The 24432-nt window shown below is 37.3% G+C and overlaps 3 protein-coding genes and 4 non-coding genes across 16 annotated transcripts; 3 read left to right on the forward strand and 4 right to left on the reverse strand.

Moving 5' to 3' along the window:
- Positions 1-4797: 4797 nt before the first annotated feature.
- On the forward strand, positions 4798-10513 carry LOC103995943 (UDP-glucuronate:xylan alpha-glucuronosyltransferase 1). 8 transcript variants are annotated; one of them, XM_009416698.3, is made up of 6 exons: positions 4798-5427; positions 5526-5582; positions 5710-5842; positions 7846-8055; positions 8214-8851; positions 9287-10513. In XM_009416698.3, the coding sequence occupies exons 3-6, from the start codon at positions 5775-5777 to the stop codon at positions 10300-10302; spliced, it is 1932 nt and encodes a 643-aa protein (XP_009414973.2). In that variant the 5' UTR covers positions 4798-5427; positions 5526-5582; positions 5710-5774; the 3' UTR covers positions 10303-10513. The 8 variants fall into 8 exon arrangements, with proteins under 8 accessions (XP_009414973.2, XP_064978824.1, XP_018686384.2 ...); XM_018830839.2 differs by having other exon boundaries at positions 5100-5427; positions 5526-5578; XM_065122752.1 differs by lacking the exon at positions 5526-5582 and having other exon boundaries at positions 4827-5077.
- Positions 10514-11986: 1473 nt separating this feature from the next.
- Positions 11987-17311, forward strand: LOC135581183 (serine carboxypeptidase-like 42). 3 transcript variants are annotated; one of them, XM_065122758.1, is made up of 12 exons: positions 11987-12226; positions 12327-12409; positions 12506-12758; positions 14100-14207; positions 14325-14417; positions 14611-14703; positions 14786-14871; positions 14946-15224; positions 15333-15466; positions 16350-16442; positions 16538-16655; positions 17039-17311. In XM_065122758.1, exons 3-12 carry the CDS (start codon positions 12515-12517, stop codon positions 17201-17203), a joined length of 1413 nt encoding a protein of 470 aa, XP_064978830.1. In that variant the 5' UTR covers positions 11987-12226; positions 12327-12409; positions 12506-12514; the 3' UTR covers positions 17204-17311. The 3 variants fall into 3 exon arrangements, with proteins under 3 accessions (XP_064978830.1, XP_064978829.1, XP_064978828.1); XM_065122757.1 differs by having other exon boundaries at positions 11988-12315; positions 12409-12758; XM_065122756.1 differs by having other exon boundaries at positions 11988-12226; positions 12409-12758.
- Positions 17312-19522: 2211 nt separating this feature from the next.
- Positions 19523-22343, forward strand: LOC135620101 (alcohol dehydrogenase 1-like). Its single transcript, XM_065122759.1, has 10 exons — positions 19523-19682; positions 19759-19895; positions 19980-20026; positions 20102-20427; positions 20513-20595; positions 20682-20757; positions 20860-20921; positions 21597-21692; positions 21793-21954; positions 22041-22343. Exons 1-10 carry the CDS (start codon positions 19646-19648, stop codon positions 22155-22157), a joined length of 1143 nt encoding a protein of 380 aa, XP_064978831.1. The 5' UTR covers positions 19523-19645; the 3' UTR covers positions 22158-22343.
- Positions 22344-23216: 873 nt separating this feature from the next.
- Positions 23217-23288, reverse strand: TRNAP-UGG (transfer RNA proline (anticodon UGG)). The gene has a single exon. It is a non-coding gene; the product is annotated as a tRNA-Pro (tRNA).
- A 75-nt stretch (positions 23289-23363) lies between these two features.
- Positions 23364-23435, reverse strand: TRNAP-UGG (transfer RNA proline (anticodon UGG)). The gene has a single exon. It is a non-coding gene; the product is annotated as a tRNA-Pro (tRNA).
- A 75-nt stretch (positions 23436-23510) lies between these two features.
- On the reverse strand, positions 23511-23582 carry TRNAP-UGG (transfer RNA proline (anticodon UGG)). Its single transcript has one exon. It is a non-coding gene; the product is annotated as a tRNA-Pro (tRNA).
- A 75-nt stretch (positions 23583-23657) lies between these two features.
- On the reverse strand, positions 23658-23729 carry TRNAP-UGG (transfer RNA proline (anticodon UGG)). The gene has a single exon. It is a non-coding gene; the product is annotated as a tRNA-Pro (tRNA).
- Positions 23730-24432: the final 703 nt, after the last annotated feature.

Genomic DNA, 24432 nt, shown 5'->3' on the forward strand with positions numbered 1-24432 from the left:
CTCGTCATGTTAGATATAATGTCTGTGAGGGATTTGGACAGCATGCCGAGGTTATTGCTTATATATCATTTCCGATATTTAAATATCCGTATGTATCACTCTTTTTAGCATCATTCAATAACTTCAGTTTAATCATTATCAACTGTTATTATTAATGAACATAATGCGCACACATATATAATGTTTATGATGAGAACATCTATTGAGATCCGCAAAGGTGCCAATTACTAATATAATGTTTTTGAGCAAGCTTTGTTGAAGTCTCTGAAATCAACACAGGGAAAACTCGTCCATTCTTCACCCGTGATAAAGTGAAAAGGTTCCGAGGTCGGAGAAAACAATTTATTCCCTTCGTTTTCAAGCATATAGACAGACAGACACACTCAAATGCGATCGTTTGATTCTCGTGCAGTGTTCTTAAGCAACTTATGCTTGAGGTTGCCAATTCAAAAGCAACATATGAAAGAATCAAACGTGAAGCTGCTTTCTAGCTTTATTAGCTGGCTTTGATAGTTCACAGGCAAAGTATGGACTCTCTCTCTCTCTCTCTCTCTCTCTCTCTCACAGCTGCAATGAGGAAGAAGACAAGGACAACATGATTTTTAACTAGCTAACAATGCATTAGCTACTGTGTCTTAGTCTTTAACTCAAGGTTAGGAGAGAGATGGTGTCATCTCATGCTACTTTGTGTCACTAACCAACATCATTTTCCACTCCACTAAACACAACCTCAAGTGCATGATTGGTCTCTAATCATTGAGAGAGAAGTGAAGTTGCAGCTAACCTAAAGCCAAAGTAGATGTTATTGGTACCACCTGCTCTCTGAGGTCAGTTGATCCATCCAAGTTCTACAGAACCTATAAAACTAATCTGAGTTAGGGAAGAAGCTTTTCTCCCAGTGACTCAGTTGGGTTAGGTTGTGTGGGTGGGTGAAAGGTTGGTGAAGTCATGTGGAGAGTCTGCAATGTCTTGTCATCAGCTTCAACTCTTTATGTAGCTACATTTTGATCGACAAAAGTAGGTTCTACAAGTGTAGCTAACATATTTTTGTTATTTATGTAAATGGTTTAAATCAAAACAAGGTTTTGCATTAAGAAAGTTAACAACCTTACATCAAACAGGTATAGAAGTTTTAATAAAAAAAAGTGGAATATATCTCAAAAAATCACATAATGGCATTCCTAAAAAATATACTAATCAACTTCTCTAAAGATAAAAGGAGTGTAAAATTGAAGCTATGTTTGTGTAATATATCTGTCACTGAAATGTGGAACAATTATTTTCAGACCAATTCTCAGAATTATTTTCAGACCAAAAATATCTTTAATAGAAGTTTCAGTGGTTGAGTTTGAAAAATACTTGTGATGGATGATGGAATTTATTTTATTTTGTTTTTAATGCATGTATATTAGAGTCACATAATTATTCCTGATAATATATTATAAATCTTGAAGCCCATAACTCTTGTTAGAACCTAATTAATATATACTAAGTCTTAAGCCTTTAAGATTACTGGTCACTGATTCCCAATATTTATCATGTCATGAGTTTGAAATATGTTTTTTTTTATTCGTTTCAGTGTTTAATTAAAAATATTTGCAGTTGGATTTATATCAACTAAATATGTATTGGGTTTAAATTCTTAGGATTGTTGGTCACCCCACCATTCAATTTTTTATTACCTCAAATTGGAACATCATTAATATGATAAATAATGGTGAATCCAAGAACCCTAAGTTTTGATGCCATTGTTAAAAGTGGTAGACAATCTTAGATCTTACTTGGCTGTCAATATGATGTGCCTTTAACTCTTTGGGGGATCCAATTCATTCCTGTCATGATGGGACATTTATTGCATCCACTTCAAACTACTCTCTCTCTTTTTTTTTTTTACCCTTGGTTGAGTTAAATCCATCACTGTTCATTAAATGCATCTTTGCAACTTTTCAAGTTACGTGAAAATTTACAATAAGAATTATTTTATGAGGTGACACATATGATCTATATTTTCAATCATTTAACTATCTATAACACATTCATACTATATATTTATTTAGTTAAAACTTACATATATATAGTGATTTTAAGCTACATTTGTTAGCAAGAATTCAAACCTGGTATGATTTTATAACATCTATAAAGGTATGAGTAAATTATCATTATTATTATCATTCTATGAAGATATTTGAATTTGAGATCATGCAAATAGACATCTCAATGACTATAAAAGATTTATGATCTCAACTTTAATAATTAAGGTTTTATGATCTGTTATATTACCTAAACAAATAAAAACTAAAGAACTTATAAGCTTAAACAGATTATTATGACAAAGAGACCAAAGTACATAAGTAAAAAATAATAATAATAATATATTTTAATCACACTATTCTAGATGATACCCACTTTTGAAAACCCAACCACTCATATCCAAATAGTACCACAAGAAACAATCAACAGTACCCTTAGAAATAAAAAAAGAAAAAAGAAAAATGAGGCATGACTTAAAAACAAAGCTAAAAAAGAACATATTTACCTAACTAAATTTAATTTCTAACTCAAAACAAGTTTCTTAGCCATTGCTAAAGGTCCACATGGTATATTACTCCTAACCCTTTCAGATCCATCTTCTCTGTCCTATTATCTTTATTCCACACCAAAAGGGACCACAGAGGAGATGAGATGATGATGATGATGATCCCACACCTTTAACACCCATTTATTTGCATTTATTCAAGAAATTGGTCAGACATTGGTAAGTGACATGATTCCAGCTTCATTTATGTGGTTGTGCTCCATCTGAACCTTCATCAATGGTCATCTCCATGGAGGAAAAAAGATTGGAGATGTAACAGTGGGTGACAACAGTGGGTGACATCAATGGTCATCTTTGATGTAGGACTTCAACCTGATCTTTGACTGACACTTTGCAGTGCTTGTCATGTGAGGCAGTGCCAGCAAACTCCACCTAATGGTCCAAAGAGGTGAGCTCAGTAGTGAGGTCATGTGAGAATCACACCCATGCATGCCAGTGGTACACTGACCTCAGTAAACAAGAGGATTTGCCACTATAGTTAGGGCAATTTTTTGGCCTGTCTGCATCTGCAGATGCTGCAGCCATGGAGGCATTTGCTGGACCAGTACATGAGATCTGCCTCTTCATTCACAGAGAGACATATAAGACCCATCATACTTTCTCCTTCCTCCAAAACCTACCCATATGATCACTTACCATTGACAGAGAGACACATAAGACCCATCATACTTTCTCCTTCCTCCATAACCTACCCATATGATCACTTACCATTGACAGAGAGACATATAAGACCCATCATACTTTCTCCTTCCTCCAAAACCTACCCATATGATCACTTACCATTGACAGAGAGACATATAAGACCCATCATACTTTCTCCTTCCTCCGAAACCTACCCATATGATCACTCACCATTGACAGAGAGACATATTAGACCCATCATACTTTCTCCTTCCTCCAAAACCTACCCATATGATCACTCACCATTGACAGAGAGACATATAAGACCCATCAAACTCTCTCCTACCTCCAAAACCTACCCATATGATCACTCACCATTGACAGAGAGACATATTAGACCCATCATACTTTCTCCTTCCTCCAAAACCTACCCATATGATCACTCTCCATTGATAGAGAGACACATAAGACCCATCATACTTTCTCCTTCCTCCTACACCTGCACATATGATCATATGACATGTGAAGCTAATAAAGATTAAACTATTAGAAAGGACTTCATTTGTATCAAACTTTAATGTTTCCTCTCACAATTATGATACAAACTTGATTCCAAATGCATGATGCAATCAAAAAAGACAATTTAAGTATATAATAAATACATGTCAATTTGGAAAATAAAATATATTATACAAATACTAGTTAGAAATTAGATGAAATAGAAAGATATAGATACATGACTTTGAACTCACAGCATGTTTTGACATCATGATGAAGAATTCATATTATATAATCATTAACTTGAAAAGTTTAAACTATCAATTTTGTTAACATCAATACTCAAGTTTTACTTGGTGATTTTTTTCACTGTTGATCATAAATCACTTTTTTTTCTTTTTAGTCTTGTAGTAGAGAAAAGAGACATTTCTTTTTCTAAATGCTAATTCTAGTTTTAAAAAAGTGAGAATTGATGGAAAACCAATAAAAAAAAGGTGAGAATTGGCACTTCAAAAAGTGAGATTTTGATAGAATACCAAAAAGGGTCTTTCTGTGATTTACAAAAAAAAAATTCTTCCAATAAAGGATGATATTTTATTATTTATAATTGTATACTAAAAAGGATGATTGTTCGAAAATATATCCTCTTTTTAAGTTTTTCCTTGGATGATAACATCATTTTTATTCATAAAACACTATATAGTATTTTTAAATATTATATAGTTTTTATTTCAAAAATAATATGACATCAAAAATACTATATAGTGTTTTTAAAATAAAATATTTTATAATACTTAAAAAAAATACTATACAGTCTTTTATGGATAAAAATTAATCCATAAAATACTATAAATAGTTTATTAAAAAAATAAATTTAGGCAAAAAAAGATAGATTTTTAAAAATACTAAAATAGGGAATGATGTTTTTTATTTTGTTTAAAAAAATAGAATAATTCGGAAAATAAAAAAAATAAAATAAAAAGGGGTAAATTCCCCCACCCTCCCCCCTAAAAGAGGACATTAGTATTTTACCCAACACACATCCCATCACATCCCTTCCTCGAGCACAAGCTTTGTCTGAGACTTCCACCCAACCCTTCTCACACACCTTCACCCACTCCCCAACACACACAGACACACCCATCTTCTCGACGACACACCAACCTGTCACGCTTCTCTCAGATCAACATCATCTCAATTGCTTACTTCCTCTCCATGTCCAGTGTCTTCTCCTCTTTTGCTAAAGAAAAAGAAAAAAAAAAGCAAAAAAAAAAAGATGAAATTTTTGGGACATTGTAGATACTTTGGGTCGCCGTCATGCAATGCGAAGCAACATTGGTCATCATTCCGTGCTTTATTCCAGTAATTAATCCTCTTTCCCATTATAAAAATCGTTCCTTTTGGATAATCTCTCCCTCCCTTGTTCTTGGCCTTGGCTTCAGGTGTTCGATGCTGCATCCTTCCTGCCACCTGGATAACAGTGGGAATCAACTTTTGATCATTTTCCATGCGTTATTCCGGTGTTTAATCCTCTTTTCCCTGGTAAAAATCCTTCCTTTTGTGCCAAGTCCATCCATCCCTCCGTTGTTCTTTGCCTCTGCCCGGCTTGAGGTGCCACTACTTGGATTCTCTTCCCTGCCCTCCTCTGTTTACAGCCTCCTGGTTTCACTCCCAGTTGCTTTGTCGTGTTTGCCATCTCTGTCCGTCAATTGGTTGGTGGCCTCCTTCCTTCGTTGTTATCCTTTCCTTTCTGCCTCGCTCTTGGCCATTTCTTCAAGCATTGTTCTGCTCACGCCTGCTCTTTTCGTAGGGTGATCTTGCTTTAAAGGACGCATCGTCTTTTGACGGCCGCCTTTCTTGGCAGTGGGTAATTCCACTTTGTTGGAGTGGTTCTTTTTCGCCAAGATTTGGTTTTTCGATTTCGGGGGGAGTGGAAGCGTCGATGGCGGCCGTAAAGATTTGATTTTTTATTTCGCTCTTGTGTGTGCTCCCAGATAGGATTGGATTCTTGGGTTGGTCGAGAGCAGATGATGCCATTGCTTGCGGTTGCCGGATAGAGATGCGAGGGGTTGTGGGCGCTGCCGGTGGCGGCCACGTCGAGGCCAGGCATCGATCCGTCGGGAGTCCGTGAGTGTCTCTGTTCTTGAAACTTCTTACAATTATCTCACATGAATTCCTTGTCCTGCTGTTCATCTGTTCTTCCCTCTTCTTCCATTTTTCTAGTGATGATTAGCTAAAGATGTATTGATGTCTCAAAAAAAGAAGTGTCCAGGATACCATTCTGACGGCTTTTCTGTTATAGGATAGAAATTGGAGCTCAAATACCATTCAAGAACTAAAAGTGACCATGACGATGAATGCACGGTTTTTATGAATCTTTGTTTGTCATAGTTCCTTGGTAGAAGCTTCACAGCTCCTATCCAGAGCTCTCGGATTTGTCCAATTAATCAGAACAAAGGTTGGAGCCGAAGGTTCTGAAGCAAGAAGTCTTATCTATGTCTCAATCATATCTTCCATAAATTAATACCATATGGTGTTTGAAACCTGTTCTTAGGCTGCTTTTCTAGTTGCTAAGTCATTATCTTTTTGATGTGGGTCTTGCAGATCTCTAGCCTCACATGTTTTCTAGTTTCCTAGCATCATTGCCTATTACCGGATCTAGATTCCCTTTCTTAGCTGCTGAAGACAACCCTATAGTTCAAGTTAATAGCAGACTTTTGGAGGCCGATCAAGTCCTGTTATCGATGGGAATCTTGCTAATGTTTTTCTGATTAGGCAATCTGGAGTGAATTATATAGTCTTATTAACTAAGAGGGTTCCAAATAGATCAACTAAAATAGCAACTATTAATGCATCTTTGGCTTACTGTTTCTTGCCTCCTATACTTTTCTGACATCAGATTGAATTTTTTCTGTTTCCAATTCTGGAATAATTTCAATAGAGACTTTAGATAGCAGGAATGAACTGCCTAAAAGTTGAAAGTCCCTACTAGAACATCAAATCAACTAAAAAGATTCATCTTCATCAAACTTATAATAATCTGGCTGTAACTGCATCCAACCTCGTCAATGGTTGAAGCTAGCCGTCCACAATCCAAGTTGAGAGCACACTTTTGAAATCCTATGAGTCTCTTTATGATAAGGAATCTACATAATGTTTGCTGATAGGCAAAACTGAGTTTAATTTTATAGTCCTAGACAACTGAGGGCACACTTAGTATCTTCTCAAAAGAAAAATAGAAAAGGTGCTGAGTTATATCTTTCAGCCTAATGTTGTTGCCTCCTAAATTTTTTTCACATCAGATCTAATTTTGTTATCATCATTTCTGGGATAATTTGGCTCAAGACCTGGATGGGAGGAACATATATGTGGATAAGATGTGGAACTAATAAGATGTTATAGAATATCAAGTCGTAAAAATATATTACTCATCCTCAAACTGATCATATTTAGATGTTTGCATGACAGAACACGGCATTGTACTTACGAGTCTGAAAACTATCACCTTAGCATTGCAAGCGTTGATCTCTTTGGTCTATTGCCTCCTCCTCATCAAGTCATTTACTAAACAGCAAATTTAGTGCTTTCTGAAACTTCTTTCTTAGTCTCAGCAGTTCCATTTGGAAAGGTACTCTCCATATTTTGGATGATTTAAAAGCAATTAAGTTTTAGAAAGCAGCATCTTACATAAAGTTGATGTTGACCTTGTGTCTGTGGCTTTGATCGAGTGTACCTCTTGCAATGAACTTCTGAAAGTGGGACAATATTATCATTGCAGTTAGAAAAGAGTAATCAGTAAGTCTCCCTAGTGGCTGAAACTATGAACAATGATGGGAACTTGCAGAGTAGGAAAGCTATGTCATCATGACAAACTACACCCTTTATCAACAGACATGATATTGGTATTGGAGACCTACATTTGACATGGACGGTACCAGATTTTAGCTTCTGTTAACAAAGTTGCATAACATTTCTTCTTATCGTATCATACATGCTTTGCTGGTATCTCCAGCTTCTCTAATTTAATGTCTTCTAATTCTATATTGAACAATTAGTTTTTTTAATCTTACCTAATTTAGTATCTGATTTATTGTTCTGATCTACCCATGTGGTCTTCCATCCTGATTTAGTGTTTACGGAAACAAAAGAAGGTCCCACAAGAGCAGTGACTTCAAACAAGCTGACAGGCCATTCAACAATCTTTTTACAGAGAGGAGTTCAGCCTGGAAGATATATTCTTTGAAACTTGTCTTGATAATCATTGTCTGTGGCACCTTTTTAACTCTTCTCCACCCTCCAGCAGCTTATCATAATGAGCATTCCTTGCATGCTGGTTCTAGGTAAGTGCCTTCTGCCACTCTTCCTTTTCTTGCTGGATTTTAATCATTAGACATGCCTGATGCTTATTTTTAAGAACTGATGAACATGGTCCATTTGCTTTAACTATGATTTGCTGGAATCTAACTTATTCCTGTCAAATCTGCCACTGCTGATCCAGGTTTATGGATGTTGGACGGATTTGGGACAAATCCAAACCTGATTCGCGATATTTGTCGAATTCAAATGTTGATTGGGCTCAAATTTCAAAATGTGCGGAAGCGATGGACTCCAGTAAAGGAAATATGAAGATTGGCTTACTAAATTTTAACATTTCTGAGATCAACCATTGGCACCAGCTCTTACCAAACGCAGGATTTTCTGTCATACAACTTGATTCTGCAGATAGTAATATTACTTGGGATGTACTGTATCCTGAATGGATTGACGAGGAAGAAGAATCCGAGGTCCCCTCTTGTCCAAAACTTCCTGAACCGAAGTTCTCTAAAGGTTTCCGTTTTGACCTCATCGCCGTCAAGCTTCCTTACAGTAGCTCAGCCAGCTGGTCAAGAGATGTTGCTCGGTTGCATTTGCAGCTTACAGCTGCTAAGGTTGCTGCAGTTTCTTCAGGAGATCAGTACCCTGTGCATGTGCTTTTTGTGACCAGCTGTTTTCCAATCCCAAACCTATTTACATGCAAGAACCTCGTCATGCGAGAGGGAGATATGTGGTTATACAAACCAGACCTGCAACTGTTAAAGGAGAAGTTACAGCTTCCTGTTGGATCATGTGAGCTCGCACTCCCACTTGAAGCAAAAGGTCAGTATTTTATTTCTTTTCTTTGGATTGCTCTTTGGTAAGAAATTGAAATTTTAGGACTTTAACTTGACAGGCTCATTAATAAGACTCATTTTTACTGAATCAAGTTGTCTAATTTGAAAAAGAAACTCATTTGAATGTGCTCATGCGCTTTCAATATTCTTTGCTCGAGTATAAGAACTAATTCTTTGTCAGTTTTCTTAGCATTTGTTTTCTCCAAACTAGAAAACTAGAATCATTTTCTAACTGTTCACGCTGGAAGCTACTCTCAGCAACAATAAAAAATTGAATATCTAAGAAGGATCAGCATAGAAGATTAGGCATCTGTTACATGTAAACTGAACCATTGGCATCTGCTACTTATAAAATTCTTTAACATTTATCCTAACTTAGTTTTTTTTAGATATATTCACCTTTGACTCTTTGCAATAACAGAGCGGCCGTTTTCCTATACTCCTCACCGAGAAGCATATGCCACCATTCTCCACTCTGCCAATGTTTATGTATGTGGTGCTATTGCTGCAGCCCAAAGTATCCGTTTAGCAGGATCAAAGAGAGACCTAGTTATACTTGTTGATGAAACAGTCAGTGATCACCACAGAAGCGGTCTTGAAGCTGCAGGATGGAAGATAAAAACAATCACCAGGATCCGAAATCCTAAGGCCGAGCATGATGCTTACAATGAGTGGAATTACAGCAAATTCAGGCTCTGGCAGCTCACAGAGTATGACAAGGTCATATTTATCGATGCTGACCTTCTTGTCCTAAGAAACATCGATTTCTTGTTCACTATGCCTGAAATCACTGCAACAGGGAACAATGTAACATTTTTCAACTCTGGTGTAATGGTTATTGAGCCTTCAAACTGCACATTTCAGTTGTTAATGGATCATATCAATGAGATAGAGTCCTACAATGGTGGGGATCAGGGTTACTTGAATGAAGTCTTTACATGGTGGCACCGTATACCAAGGCGCATGAACTTCTTGAAGCATTATTGGATTGGTGATGAGAAGGAGATTAAAGAGATGAAGACTCATTTGTTTGGTGCTGATCCGCCAGTTCTTTATGTTCTCCACTATTTGGGTCTAAAGCCATGGCTGTGTTTCCGAGACTATGATTGCAATTGGAATGTGGACATAATGCAGGAATTCGCAAGTGATGTGGCACACACAACATGGTGGAAAGTGCACGATGTGATGCCGAAACACTTGCAGAGCTTCTGTCTTCTGAGAACAAAGCAAAAAGCTGCCTTGGAGTGGGATCGGAGGCAGGCGAAGAAGGCAAATTATTCCGACGGCCATTGGAGAAGAAAAATAACTGACCCTCGTCTGAAAAAGTGTTTCGAAGATTTTTGTTACTGGCAGAGCATGTTGTGGCATTGGGGTGATCCCAACTGGTCAGATGAGAACTTGACATCCAACTCCCTTGCAAAACTACCCAGTTTATAGTCTCTTCCCTTGTTCTTGCTTTCACTATCTTGCTGAATTCTTTCTCCATAGGTAACTAGGTATTTAGGTAGGCTGTTACCTCCAGAGTTCGACGAGATGATACCCGCAAATATTTTACATAAATTAGAGTATAAATAATGACATGCTGTTTTTGTTTTCCCTTGATTTCATGTTTATTGGCAAGTTCAATAAAAACATTAGATTTCACTTCTGGATTGTTCATCTGGTGTGGATAGAATAGATAATGTTGCTTCGGATAATATTGGTTTCTCTTCACTTTAATGTTGCTTTGGTCGACTTGTCACAAAATTTCTTGCTCGGCAACTTGGAGCATTTTTGTAGTACCAAAAATACACTAAATAAAATTTGATGGCCAAACTACAAATGATGTGTCTGTATTTTTGCAACGACTAAAACTGGAGAGTTTAATCACCTTTGAAAGGAAAAGACTCAAGCTTGTGTTATCAAAGTGATGTTAGCCAGTCTTCCTTGCTTGATCTGCTTAACTCATGTACAAGCTGATGGCTACTGGAGATTACACTGCATTTTTCTGTCAACACAGGAATCCATCACAGCATAAGAAAACTTAAATGAGAATATGAAGGGAAGAAACTTCAATGACCTTTTTCTTCATGAGAAATGGATTCGGGGCCAGTGTCTTGCACACAAAAGATAAACCAGGATAACAATCTCTCTCAAGAAACATCAGTGGATGTCAACAATCTCTCTCAAGAATTATTCACTCGCGTCTGGCCCATCAATCTCTGTCAGGAACCAAATTGATTGACGAGAATTAATTCACCATTTTCCCACTACATGTTGAAGAACAGAAGAACATTATTGGTGTCCATGGAAGAAGTTGGAATCTGGATAGCTGTTTGACAGCGATGGCTGTCTACTTCTGCTTGCTATCTTCGATCTGATATCATGCTTCCAGATTTTTATTTGGTGCATGCGATCTCGCATCATCTTACAGATTTAAGGGCGATTTATAATGAACAATCTATTCACCTCCCAATCATTAAACATCATACCTTTGTCCTTCCCCTGCCACCTTCCACCTTCCACCATCCATCAAATCCTCTCTCTCACACAAAGTCTCATCTTTTTCTCTCTTTCTTGACACGAGCACAATTATCACCTTACACAGGTACCACAATTGATCCATGTAGACTGGAACTCCGATCTCTTCATGGTGACTGCTCCACTATTGACCCTCAGACATTAATCATCACAGGATTGACGAGGCTGAATGCTCTACCTAATCCAAAGCACTAACTTCGCGTGTCAAGCTGCTGCTGGTCATACAAACCACGGTCTGTCTGGTCTTTTGTTCACTTCAATCACCGGCATGCCTCATGGTCCCATGGTCGGGTCATCGTTAATCATCTACCCCCTCACATTGTGTTCAAACTCATCATCTTCTGAATCTGATGCCTGCCATGTTCTCATTCCACTGGCTACCCATTTTAATTCTTCCACGAGAATTGCCAATTCTTCTTTGTTCGGCCACGCCTCGAATGATATGGACTGCTCATGCTACCTACACGTGCAGGATGCACTCTGTCGTGGATCAGCCAAATGACCAAAAAGCCAAAAAGGAGAGGAAAAGCCAAAGCTAAACAACGCACAGTAAGGTCCCATGGTATTAAATTAGGCCAAAGAAGAAGGTATCTGTTCTCTCATTTCATCATTAGTTCAACACACCCGAAACACATTGAGCCACTCACCCCCCACCTCTCCTCCCTCTGTCATGCTTCTCCTTCCCTAGAACTTTGAGGTCATGCCTTGTGGCAGTGGTGTGGTCAATCCACTAATGAGACTTGCTTTTACTTCTTCCTTCCTTTATCGAGTCGACACTCTCCCCTTCCCAAGCCCAAAGCTCCAACCTTGCAATTGAAGTTTGTCAACGGAACTTGAACAGGTCATGTCATTTATAGGACTTCCCTCCTCTTATTGCCATTAAGACAAGCTTCCGCCTTCGAGGGTGCCCCGTCTAAAATTGTGCTCTTTGTTCGTAGCAGGCGTGATTTGTATCATATATTTGTCCTCATACCAGATTTCAGTTGTGGTTCAGCTAAAATCTAAGCTCTTTATTTGTCGCAGAGTGAGTTGTACCGAGAAGCTGTTCTCTTCTTCTATTGCTTATAGGGAGGGGAAAGGAAGAGGGAAGAAGCTAAAGGTTGGTATCTTTCCTTCGTAGAATTGCTAGATGGAGTGGTTGAGAAGGCCGTGTTTGGTGGCGGTGGTGGTGTTGTTGGTGGCGTGGAGGGGAGTTGAAGGGTCTCCGGAAGAGGACTTGGTGGTGAGATTGCCTGGGCAGCCGAAGGTGGGATTCAGGCAGTACGCAGGGCATGTGGATGTTGATGTGAAGGCGGGGAGGAGTCTCTTCTATTACCTTGCCGAGGCTGACGGAGACGCCCACAAGAAGCCTCTCACCCTCTGGCTCAATGGAGGTTGGTGTTTGGTGGCCTTTCCTGTTGACAAAATCACTCCTTGTTCATCTTCTGTCTGGTGATCTCGATGCTTTCTCGATCGAGATTGCTCGATTTACACGTCTGCGTCTTTCTCTTGCGATGGTTTCGGTGTTTTGGCTATCAAGATTTCTCCTTTTTGCATCTTGAGATGGTTTGGTAGTTTTCTTCTACTGTTCTATTGTTGGCACTATACGGATTGCTCGGTGTCGCGGCACTCGATGTTGTTCCTACTGATGCTTGTTCTTGGATCTGTGAACTGCTTCCGGATGCCGGGCTTGACCTTGTTAAAGATTGTCGTATGTGTTTGTGCTCGTGTGAATGCTTAGATCGTACGTCGCTGTGCTCTCATTTCTTAAAATATTATGGTTGTCGTTTGATGTGGGGATGTTTACTACTGTTTTAGGTTTTATTATATTAGCACTGTTTCCTTCTGAAAGTATCTGTGCATTCATTATTATGCCATTTATGAGCTGGTTGTTGTTGGTGGGACTACAAGATACGAACTCTCCTCGCTGAAAAAGGTTATCTTTCTTGCTTTGAGTCAAAAGAATAAATAAAAGGAAACAGAAAACTTGGTGTCTCTTGCATCATTTGATTGTTTTTTTTTTCACCTTTTGATTTTCCACTATGTAGGCAATCTTCTTGTTGAAGTAAAAGTTTTACTTTATGCTTCTCTCACAAGAAAGAAAAAAAAAAGAATCCATGATCTTTTCTTGCATCATTCAATTATTTTTCTTCCTTTTGATTTGCTACTGTGGAAGCAATCTTTTGATGTACTTATTTATACTAGCATCTTACTTGCTTCCTCGAAGAAGATACTTGATAGACATGCACAATTGGAAACTGAAGTATATAAATTCTTCTCTTTTAGTTTTGTTCTTACCTAATAATGGAATTGAAATATGTTAATTTGCACCAGAATCATGCAAAACTTTTGTCGGATATGCTGTGGATTGTACAGCTTCTTGACTGTCACAATTCTGAACTGTTCACAAATTTCAGCAGGAATCAAATGGACACTAAATAGAAAAGAATTAAGCGGAATTCTTTTCAGGGTCAACTTGATTTATAATTCTATACTTGTGGACATCGAAAAGGCACCTTGTGGAATCTATATTTGTTTGTATGCATAGAAGAATGGAATTAAAACATACTCTTTTTATCTTTGCTTTGTCTTGAATTTTATATTTGTCCTCTACATTTGATACGTATATAAATCGACATATTTCTTCTTTAAATTCATACTTGCTAGAAATATTATAAAAGTTTAAATAGACTGGATCTGATAATGCCGAATGCCTCAAATGATTTTATATGCAGGTCCAGGTTGTTCTTCGGTCGGAGGTGGTGCATTCACTGAGTTGGGTCCATTTTACCCTAGAGGAGATGGACGGGGCCTTCGAATAAATAAAATGTCATGGAATAAAGGTTTCGTTATCTTGTCAACCCAAGTGAAATAATTTGAACCGCTACAGAAATTATAAAATAAATTAGATACCTTGTGTTCTGATTCACTTAACTGACTCATGTTGTTCAACATCCTAGTATCAAATCTCCTTTTTGTCGAATCTCCTGCTGGGGTTGGATGGTCTTATTCGAATACAACTTCTGATTATAATCGCGACGACGAATCAACTGGTATGCTTGTAGACTCCATTGCACCTCTGTGTTTATTCAGTTTATTCTTCGATTAACAAGGGAATTATAATTTTTTCCAACTTCAGTTTCTTAAAATATGGTTTATTCTGTTTGTGTTTTTGATTAACTGTATAATTCAATATCTGCCATTGTTCTCTCTTCTAACTGTTTTTTTATCCTTCTGTCTTGGAAGCCAATGACATGTACATATTTCTGTTGCGATGGTATGACAAATTCCCTGAGTTCAGATCAAGGGATTTATTTCTGACTGGAGAAAGCTATGCAGGTCAAAGCATCCCTTACTAGTTCTCCCTCCTATGCATTAAAGAACAGGTTTACCATTTTTATTTTATATAAATGATCCACAGGGCACTACATACCACAATTGGCCAATGTTCTCCTGAATCATAATCAGCATTCTGTGGGTTTCAAGTTCAAGATCAAAGGAGTTGCTGTAAGAAGACTTGCTTTTACTGCCAGATTATTTGTTGATTTATACATATAAACATTTCAAACTCTACTGCTCAGATTGGGAACCCACTTCTCAAGCTTGATCGGGATATTCCAGCAACATATGAGTTTTTCTGGTCACATGGCATGATTTCTGATGAGATAGGCCTGACGATCATTAACGAATGTGATTTTGAGGATTACACCTTCAGCAGTGCACATAATGTGAGCAAATCATGCAATGATGCAATTCTGGAGGCAAATGCCGTGGTTGGGGACTACATAAATTCATATGACGTGATTCTGGATGTCTGTTATCCTTCACTCGTGGAGCAAGAGTTAAGATTACGAAAATATGTATGTGTATCTATTCAATCTTTGTATTATTTCATAGAAATTTTACTATAACAAATACTTGCAAAGTTTTCATCTAATTCTCTTTTTTGCGTCCGTGTCAAACCTCAGGTCACTAAGCTGAGTGTTGGTGTTGATGTTTGCATGTCCTATGAAAGGCGTTTCTATTTCAACCTTCCAGAAGTTCAACATTCTCTTCATGCTAACAGGACAAAATTGCCTTATCCTTGGAGCATGTGTAGTAAGTAGGTGTTTTTATTCTTATCCCAATCGATATTTGTATTTTTTTGTATAGATATGACAAAATCTACATGCAAATCAGAGACGATTTACATATTGATCTATCAGTTAAGAGCAAACTGAGCTTTTTGTAAATAACATAACTGTTCATTGCTGGTCATGTTTTAACATTCTAAGGAGAGCATGATTTTCTTTTAATATAATAGAGGAAGCATAATGATTCCAGAATTGGATATCGAGAAAAGATGATTAACATATATAACATTAGGAAGAAAAATTAGCATGTTCAACTTTTAAGAATATGAACTATATTAAGAAAGAAATTGGTTATCAGTCCTCTCTATACATCACAAAGGCTATTCAATAAAAAGAGTATATTCTATCTGCTAAAATGAGGCTATATTGAAGTCGAACTTAGTTTATGCCTCTGCCATTTTTTCTTTTCTTTTTTTTGAAGAAAATGTTCTCATAGAGTTGTTTTGTTAAGATCTGTTGAAATGGTTCTCACTTGAAATGAAATGCAAGATATCCAGTTCTGCTTATTATTCTTGAAAGTTATCCGGGAAGCAGTATTGCTGATAGCTATGAAATTTTGGAACCAAAATATGTTAGCTAGCAAATCAAAGCACAAAATTTTCTCTTTGTATTACAATGATATCGGATTCCTGGGGACTCCTACTATGGTTCTTAACCTAACAATATACGGAACTGAAATTTTCTTGTCTAATTATTTAACAAATCATCTTGTGAATGTTTTCTTTCATATATTGTTATTCCTTTAATTCACAAAATCAAGGTAAATATGAAATCGATCTCTCACTATAGAATGCAGCTGATGGTTATTTCTCACAACTTCTTTTGCTGATTTTACAAATGATTCTTTGTCAGTGTCCTAAACTACAGCTACACCGATGGTAATATCAATATCCTGCCCTTGCTCAAGAGAATTGTTAAGCATCAAATACCAGTTTGGGTTTTCAGGTAAAGTCTGATGTTTGCAAACATTGAACATCTACCCAGTATTATATGTTTCATACTCAGGCTAAAAATCTTTGTTCAACATCTTGTGGCTACAGTGGTGACCAAGATTCTGTTGTGCCGCTCTTGGGCTCTCGAACGCTTGTGCGAGAATTAGCTCATGACCTGAAATTTGGAATAACAGTCCCTTACAGTAATTGGTTTTACAAAGGCCAGGTATTCAAATATCCTCTGTGGCTTTTTGTTATTTCAAATGCCATTTTTCAGATTTCCTTGTTATTCTCGAATACATTCAATCACATAGGAATGATAAGTATAACATGGAAGTAACAGAAATGGTGGCAGAAACTGAATCTTCATCTTGTTCTTATCGTTTACTGGAAAAAGAATAATTCACAGTTGTCTCTTGTAATTAATACCAATGTGTTTACTCACAATGTTTTCGGATATTGTTTGTATTAGGTGGTCACAAAATAGAACTAAGATTGCGAAACTGTGTTTGTACAATTTCAATCTTTGTTACCATGCTCTTATTGTTTTCTTTTTAACCAACTTATCCATGTATTTAAGCTCATCGCCTTCTTTCTAATTATGACAAGGTCGGCGGCTGGGTAACAGAATACGGGAACCTATTGACTTTTGCGACGGTAAGAGGTGCATCTCACATGGTTCCATTTGCACAACCTGGGCGAGCTCTTCGCCTGTTCGCATCATTTGTTCATGGCCAAAGGTTGCCAAACTCGACATACCCTCCAATCGATTAAATGACAATAGATGAAGGAAGCAGCAAACTGTTTCTGATTTCCTTTTAACAGTTCAGCCATTTGTTATTCTGACAATTGCCTCATCGAATAAAAGTTTCAAGTTGTTCATTCCTTGTCATAGATTGCTGCTGCAGTTGTGAAGTTCTTAAGCTGTTATCAGACATGTTTCTGATTCCTGAGACTGTTTCTTCATTTCTATGGAAGTCTTTGGGTTTCATTTTTGTCTATTCATTTTCTGATATGTTTTCTGCTCCCCCATTTCTCTTTTGAGAACAAGTTTGCATGAGACATCAGCCACATGAAACAAAACAGAGGAAGATAGATACATGGATTGATTGATCTACTGAGAATAAGTTGAAAATGAGGTAAATTTAGCTTACAAGACCACACAAACCACAGCAGAGGAAGCAAAACAAAGCATGGAGGATCTTATCTACTAGCTTATTGGTGAATTAATGGATTAGATAAAACTTGATCTCATACTGTACAATTGAATTGCATCAATAGAAGATGTTGTACCCATATTTCTAATGTGAGACTTGGGCTTCTGAGTAATCAAATCCATGTGTCCTTGTAATCACACCATAACTTTGTTTTTAAGCATTCCTTTTATTTAGCCTTTAAGCTTAGAATAATTGATTTATTAGCTTATTGAGGCATGTTATGTGCCCGATGATCCTATATCGATAATCAATTCATTATGATTCGGTTTGAACAATAAATCCAATCAGAACTAAATCGATCAAAATTGGAATCAGAAACGATCAATAGTTTCATGGTTTTGAACTAAATCAGAAATCGAAACTGAACTAAACCGATTGAAAAAAAAAAGATTAAGATATAAATAATTTACATAATATAGTGATTAGTATTTCCAACTCATAGCCTATGGGTTCTAATCTTTATAAAATCTTTTTATTTTTTTTCTCTTTTTTATCAATCGAAAGTGATAGTTCGTAACCTAAAATCTAATCAAAATCTTATAAGTCAATCTAAATCTTTATCTAGAAATAATATAAGAGTAAACTGAGATATTACAAGTATTACTCCATAATATCAAGGTATTCGATATTTTGCTTGTATTGGCAAGATAGGAAACAATATATTGAAGGCAAGAAAAGCTTAATCATCTAAGTTCATAGACTTTTTGGTAGATATGGCAGTATTAGCTAACCTATTATTGTAAAGCCCTACCAAAGCACCCATCACACTCAATCTCTAAGTTAGGTGAAGCCTCCCCTAGAAAGCTGTCTTTAGGAGCCACCCACATTTCCTTAGGGGGCAGAACAGCTGATTCATCGCTATATGTGACATCAATATCTGTTTAGTTAGACTCGTGACTTTTATTAGAATAGCCAAAATGATATAAAATTTCTTTTCTAACAATATATGATAAATAACATAACTCAATTCAATCAAAATTTTTATTTATTAATTTAAATCAACTAATATCTTTTCTCCTCACGATGATGGCCTCTAAAGAATGACCAATTCAATATACTTTAAACCTGAATTAGATGAGAAAGAAAACCTAAAGTCATCGATACGGTGTCAAGTCAGCAAAGGTTTTTCTTATTATATCTAATTTAATAATTTTAATAAAAATAAAAAAAAATCATATCTACGACTTCTTTTTATAGTCAATATTCTAATAGTAAATAAAAAATTTCTCTAAAATAAATAAAAAAATATTTATGAAATATATATGTATATTTTTTTCAAATGAGTTATGAAATATATATTTTTTTTCAAAAATCATTAAATAAAATTTTAAAATTTCAAATTTTCATAAATGGGTGCGATGATTACCAAAAAAAAAATTTAAACCCTTAATTTTAACAAATGAGTTGATATCAATAATTTAGGCATAAAGAGATATATGACTCTGCTCTCCGCCGTCCCACGCCGGTCGGTCGACACAAATGTGGCGACTAAAGTCACGAGGCATAGTAATGTTCTTCTGCTGCGATGGGTACAACACGTTTCTCTCGGCACGCTTTCCGATGCTCCCGCTAATTCCCGCGAAACGCGTCACGAATTCGCGTGCGGAACGATACCGAGGGCCGCAGTAGAATCCACGGGTCGATTCCCCTGTTCCGGCGCATAGTTTTAGACGTCTCTCTTCTCGGCATCCCACCGACTCAACTCGTCAGTTATTATGTTCGTCTCACCCACGGGTACATCATACCGAAAAGGCCGATGCGGGGCACTGTACTCCGAAACCGGGTCCTCGTCACGCCGTTGTATGGGATCGAGAGGCGTCCACGCGACCATACTGTGAGAAAAACATGGGAGAGGTAGGACTCGATTTGTGTTCCTCACCCTCTCTCTCTCTCTCTCTCTCTCTCTCTCGCTTGGTGGCTATATATAGCTGTGTCGATCCCCGCTCTTACTCTGCGAATGTGCATTGTATCTGTATAGGGAGGAAAAAGAGTGGTAGAGATGTCGAGCACGGCTGGTCAGGTCATCAGATGCAGAGGTAGGTGTCGATTGTGATGATGGAGTCGTAATGCTTGGGTTGGTTTTGGTTTAGTGCTGAATGGTGTTTTCTGCAGCTGCGGTTGCTTGGGAGGCTGGGAAGCCGCTGGTGGTCGAAGAGATCGAGGTGGCTCCTCCAAAGGCCATGGAAGTTCGGGTGAAGATCCTCTACACTTCTCTTTGCCACACCGACGTCTACTTCTGGGAAGCTAAGGTACCATCAAAGACGCTACCTTTGAGATGTACCATGTTATATCTGCTTCATGGTTATATTAGCCGTGTGTTCTGTGATTTGCAGGGCCAGACTCCGGTGTTTCCTCGGATCTTTGGCCACGAAGCAGGAGGGTATGCATCCACATTTCATGTCAATTGATTCATTGGAGTTGTTCTTTGGTCGTGATTGTGGTTTCGTGATGTTAGAGTTGTGGAAAGTGTGGGGGAGGGTGTGACCGGTCTCGCTCCGGGAGACCATGTCCTGCCTATTTTCACGGGAGAATGCGGAGAATGTGCTCACTGCAAGTCCCAAGAAAGCAACATGTGTGATCTCCTCAGAATAAACACCGACAGAGGAGTGATGATAGGTGATGGGCAGTCGAGGTTCTCCATCAATGGAAAGCCGATCTACCATTTCTTGGGCACCTCTACCTTCAGCGAGTACACCGTCATCCATGTTGGTTGTCTCGCCAAGATCAACCCTTCGGCTCCTCTTGATAAAGTCTGTGTTGTTAGCTGTGGCATTTCAACAGGTGATTGGCAGATGCTGTGCATGGGATCTATGGAGTGTTATTATGGACATTGCTTCTGATCCTTGTGCTTGTTAATCTCTTGTAGGTTATGGTGCTACTGTCAATGTTGCAAGACCACCAAAAGGCTCAACAGTTGCGGTTTTTGGCCTTGGAGCTGTAGGACTTGCAGTGAGTTTCTTCCTCTATCTCATCTTGTCATTACATCTCGCACATCACTTCATCGGTTTGAGAACATGTGATGTATGTACTACTAGGCTGCTGAAGGGGCAAGGGCCTCAGGGGCATCAAGGATAATCGGTGTTGATCTTAATCCTAGCAGATTTGAGGGAGGTGAGAGTCCTCAAAACTCTTACTGCACATCTCTAAGTTTGATGCTCCTTACATTTTGATCTGTGAGTAATTTGTTCTGACTCCATTGGTTTTTGTCACCAGCTAAGAAGTTTGGTGTAAATGAGTTTGTGAATCCAGCAGACCATAAGAAACCAGTTCAAGAGGTTTGTTTCTAATGTTAATTATTCATGCTGGTATATTGCTCCTTACATTATCATGTCATTGTGCAAAACCTTGCATTTCTATACTAGTATAGAATTGTTAACATTGTATTACCAAGAATAATATTTTTTCATGTTTGTCAATGCAAATAAGAGAAAAAGAAAAGTGAATGTTAAGGACTTAATACCAAACTAATATTGTACTAAAACAGCAAGAAATGGCACTATATGAATCAGTGTAGCAAGAAGGACCCTGATATTGTTATGTAACATTCCATTAAGGGAACATCGAAAACCTAAGAAGAAAGTGTAGAAATTCTATGTGAAATGTTTACAATATTGTTAATACAAGTCACTAAAGTCTTCCATCTGGTAAAGACAAGAATTTCAAGGAAAAACCAGAGTTCATTGAACTGTTTAAGATCAATTTTTGAAATATTGCAGCCAAAATGCAAAAAATGGTTGATATGAAAGAAGTCTCACATTGTTGCAATTTAATTGTTGGGTGTTTCCTTATTTTGATAATGAGAGTTGAATAGCAATGGAATGGATACCCATCTCTGTTTCATCCACACCACCTTTCATTACATGGAAACTCCTCTCCTGAGTTCTACCTTAAAATGTATTCTTTGCACCAACTGCAATGATGTGTCCGACTGAAACTAGTGTCTCTTCCAGGTGCTTGCTGAAATGACCAATGGTGGAGTCGATCGGAGCATCGAATGCACCGGCAACATAAACGCCATGATCTCCGCATTTGAATGTGTTCATGATGTATGTTCTTGCTTCCCAACCTTGCTTTCCTCCGAATCCACCAGCACTAGAATTTAGACTACCATTCGTTAGTATCATGGAAATGTGTCATCAACCTCAGGGTTGGGGTGTTGCTGTACTCGTGGGGGTTCCTCACAAGGATGCCGTATTCAAGACACACCCTGTGAACTTCCTCAACGAAAGGACCTTGAAGGGAACCTTCTTCGGAAACTACAAACCGCGGTCGGACATTCCCGGAGTCGTCGAAAAGTATATGAACAAGGTAAAAGGATGAGTTCATGTATCCGATCTGATGCAAGTGCACCATTCTAATCCTTCTTCCTTGGCTGGCACGCGCAACTTGTGCAGGAGCTGGAACTGGAAAAGTTCATAACTCATAGTGTGACCTTCTCTGAGATCAACAAGGCTTTTGACTACATGCTCCAAGGTGTGGGTCTTCGTTGTATCATTCGAATGGATGGCTAGAGTTCTTCTGAGCACGCTCACAAGCTAAGCTTCAAGCAGGACTTAAATGTTAGGGAAGAGGGAATAAACTTGTGTTACTTTCCAAAGAGAGTTGGATCAATTAGAATTTCTGATCTGTGATTTGCTTTGCTTGTATTAAGTTTGGAGGAAGTGATATTAATGTCTGCTTGTTGGGTTTTGTTTCCATGGATTTGCTTTCTTTACATGAAAGCCATGTAATGTCATTTTCCATGATGTTAGATTGGATTTGTGGAAAGTATATATTGCAGGTTAATGGTTAATTGTTGCCTATGAAAGAAGCATAATTATAGGATTCTTCTGTTAATGCTCACAAAGCTTTCCAAAATAACCTTCTTATGTCATTAAAACTAAACCTATTTAGAGGAACCATAAATGCCTTGTGATTGATTCTGTGGACGCTCGCTTGCATGGTCAAATAATAGTAGTTGATGATTTCATATAACCACCACCTTAGAGACTAATAGTCTCACTTAACTCATAAGGATTATACAAGTATATAACAAGCACTATGCCCTAAGTGGACTCATTATCTGTAGAACTGATGTAAGCATAAAGCTCTTAGTAGAAGTTTCTTGTGGAAGCGATTTTTGACGCCAATACGTCCTCTCTCGCCATTTGATCGTGAAATCATCTATCGAAATAGGCGTTTAGAGTTTAGAAAATGTTAATGAATAGTATGTGTGCAGTAGATCAAATTATTAGGTACCATGAGATGCACCATTTCTTGTGTGGTTTTGTTCCGAGATTGTCTCGATAGTTAAAGACCCACTGCAGTCCAAAAGTTCGACAAGACTACTATAAAAAAAAATAAATTTAATTCTAAAAAAAATATAAATAAAAATTAAATTAGAATCAGTTATATTGAAAATGAATTAAATAAATAAAAATTAAATAAAAAGTTCGACAAGACCCACTGCTTTTTTGGGCAATGAATTAATTAAACATTATATTGAAAATGATAACAATAATGAAAATAGCTTAAAACACGTGTAAAGAATATTGCCCAAAAATGAAAGATTAAATGTCTAATAAAAAAAGGGGGCATTCCGAGAATCGAACTCGGGACCTCTCGCACCCAAAGCGAGAATCATACCACTAGACCAAATGCCCTGAATGCTATTTTGTATCATTTTAAATTCATATTCAATTAAAATGAATATATAAGACAAAACAAAAAATAGAATTGGGGCATTCCGAGAATCGAACTCGAGACCTCTCGCACCCAAAGCGAGAATCATACCACTAGACCAAATGCCCTGAATGCTATTTTGTATCATTTTAAATTCATATTCAATTAAAATGAATATATAAGACAAAACAAAAAATAGAATTGGGGCATTCCGAGAATCGAACTCGAGACCTCTCGCACCCAAAGCGAGAATCATACCACTAGACCAAATGCCCTGAATGCCATTGTGGATCTTTTTCAATTTATAATAAATTAAAATAAATATCTAAGACAAAACAAAGAATAAAATTGGGGCATTCCGAGAATTGAACTCGGGACCTCTCGCACCCAAAGCGAGAATCATACCACTAGACCAAATGCCCTTAGTTGTTTTCATTTATTTTTTCTATTTGATTTTCGGAATGCAGCATGCGGCACGCCAATTTTTTTCTTTTAATTATTTATTTTTTTGAAAATAAAATAAATTATCTCTGTTGAAATCCAAAAAAAAAAAAAAAAAAGGTGTGTTCAAAGGATTATGACCTAGAAATCCTAGAGAGAGTGCAAAGGAATTGTTCTATATTGGACCATCATCAACGTAGCTTCGATTCCCATCGAGCGCTAACATTCGACTACGAACCAAGTCGAAGAACTATCTTTGTGAGTGATTCGATTTGACGATCTGACTTCGAAACGAACAAACAGTTTTAGAGTAAGTTTTCCTTAGTACAGTACCTTTGGGAAGGGTGGGCTGCACTGTGGTAGCACTCTTAACTACTCTTAAAAAGTTAATCTATTGGAAGTTGATTCTAACAACAGTTTTGAAATTTTCTATCCCACTACGCCAGTTAACTAAGATCCCTTGGAAGATACTACACATCATTGTTAAAGACATTCTTGGTATTTTCTTGTTTTAAATTCAAAATTATCTATATTCATACACAGGATAATTAGACAATTACTTGCTATGATCCCTTCTACTAATTGTCTTCTTCTATACACCTTCAAATATTTGTCACTCCTCTTAACATCCTTCTTATAAACTTATATCAACTACCATAAATTATGATTATTATACCCTTCATT

The sequence above is a fragment of the Musa acuminata genome, chromosome BXJ2-8 (genome assembly GCF_036884655.1).
Source record: "Musa acuminata AAA Group cultivar baxijiao chromosome BXJ2-8, Cavendish_Baxijiao_AAA, whole genome shotgun sequence".
In the NCBI taxonomy this organism is placed as follows: Eukaryota; Viridiplantae; Streptophyta; class Magnoliopsida; order Zingiberales; family Musaceae; genus Musa; species Musa acuminata.

Bases quoted from the DNA above. Each gene is read 5' to 3' on its own strand.
- LOC103995943 (XM_065122752.1), top strand. From the start codon at position 5,038: ATGCGAAGCAACATTGGTCATCATTCCGTGCTTTATTCCA. The intron at 5,078-5,709 runs GTAATTAATCCT...GTGTGCTCCCAG, and splicing joins TCATTCCGTGCTTTATTCCA to ATAGGATTGGATTCTTGGGT. The intron at 8,852-9,286 runs GTCAGTATTTTA...TTGCAATAACAG, and splicing joins ACTCCCACTTGAAGCAAAAG to AGCGGCCGTTTTCCTATACT.
- LOC135581183 (XM_065122758.1), top strand. From the start codon at position 12,515: ATGGAGTGGTTGAGAAGGCCGTGTTTGGTGGCGGTGGTGGTGTTGTTG. The intron at 15,225-15,332 runs GTATGTGTATCT...GTCAAACCTCAG, and splicing joins AGTTAAGATTACGAAAATAT to GTCACTAAGCTGAGTGTTGG. The intron at 15,467-16,349 runs GTAGGTGTTTTT...ATTCTTTGTCAG, and splicing joins CCTTGGAGCATGTGTAGTAA to TGTCCTAAACTACAGCTACA.
- LOC135620101 (XM_065122759.1), top strand. From the start codon at position 19,646: ATGTCGAGCACGGCTGGTCAGGTCATCAGATGCAGAG. The intron at 20,922-21,596 runs GTTTGTTTCTAA...TGTCTCTTCCAG, and splicing joins ATAAGAAACCAGTTCAAGAG to GTGCTTGCTGAAATGACCAA. The intron at 21,693-21,792 runs GTATGTTCTTGC...CATCAACCTCAG, and splicing joins CATTTGAATGTGTTCATGAT to GGTTGGGGTGTTGCTGTACT.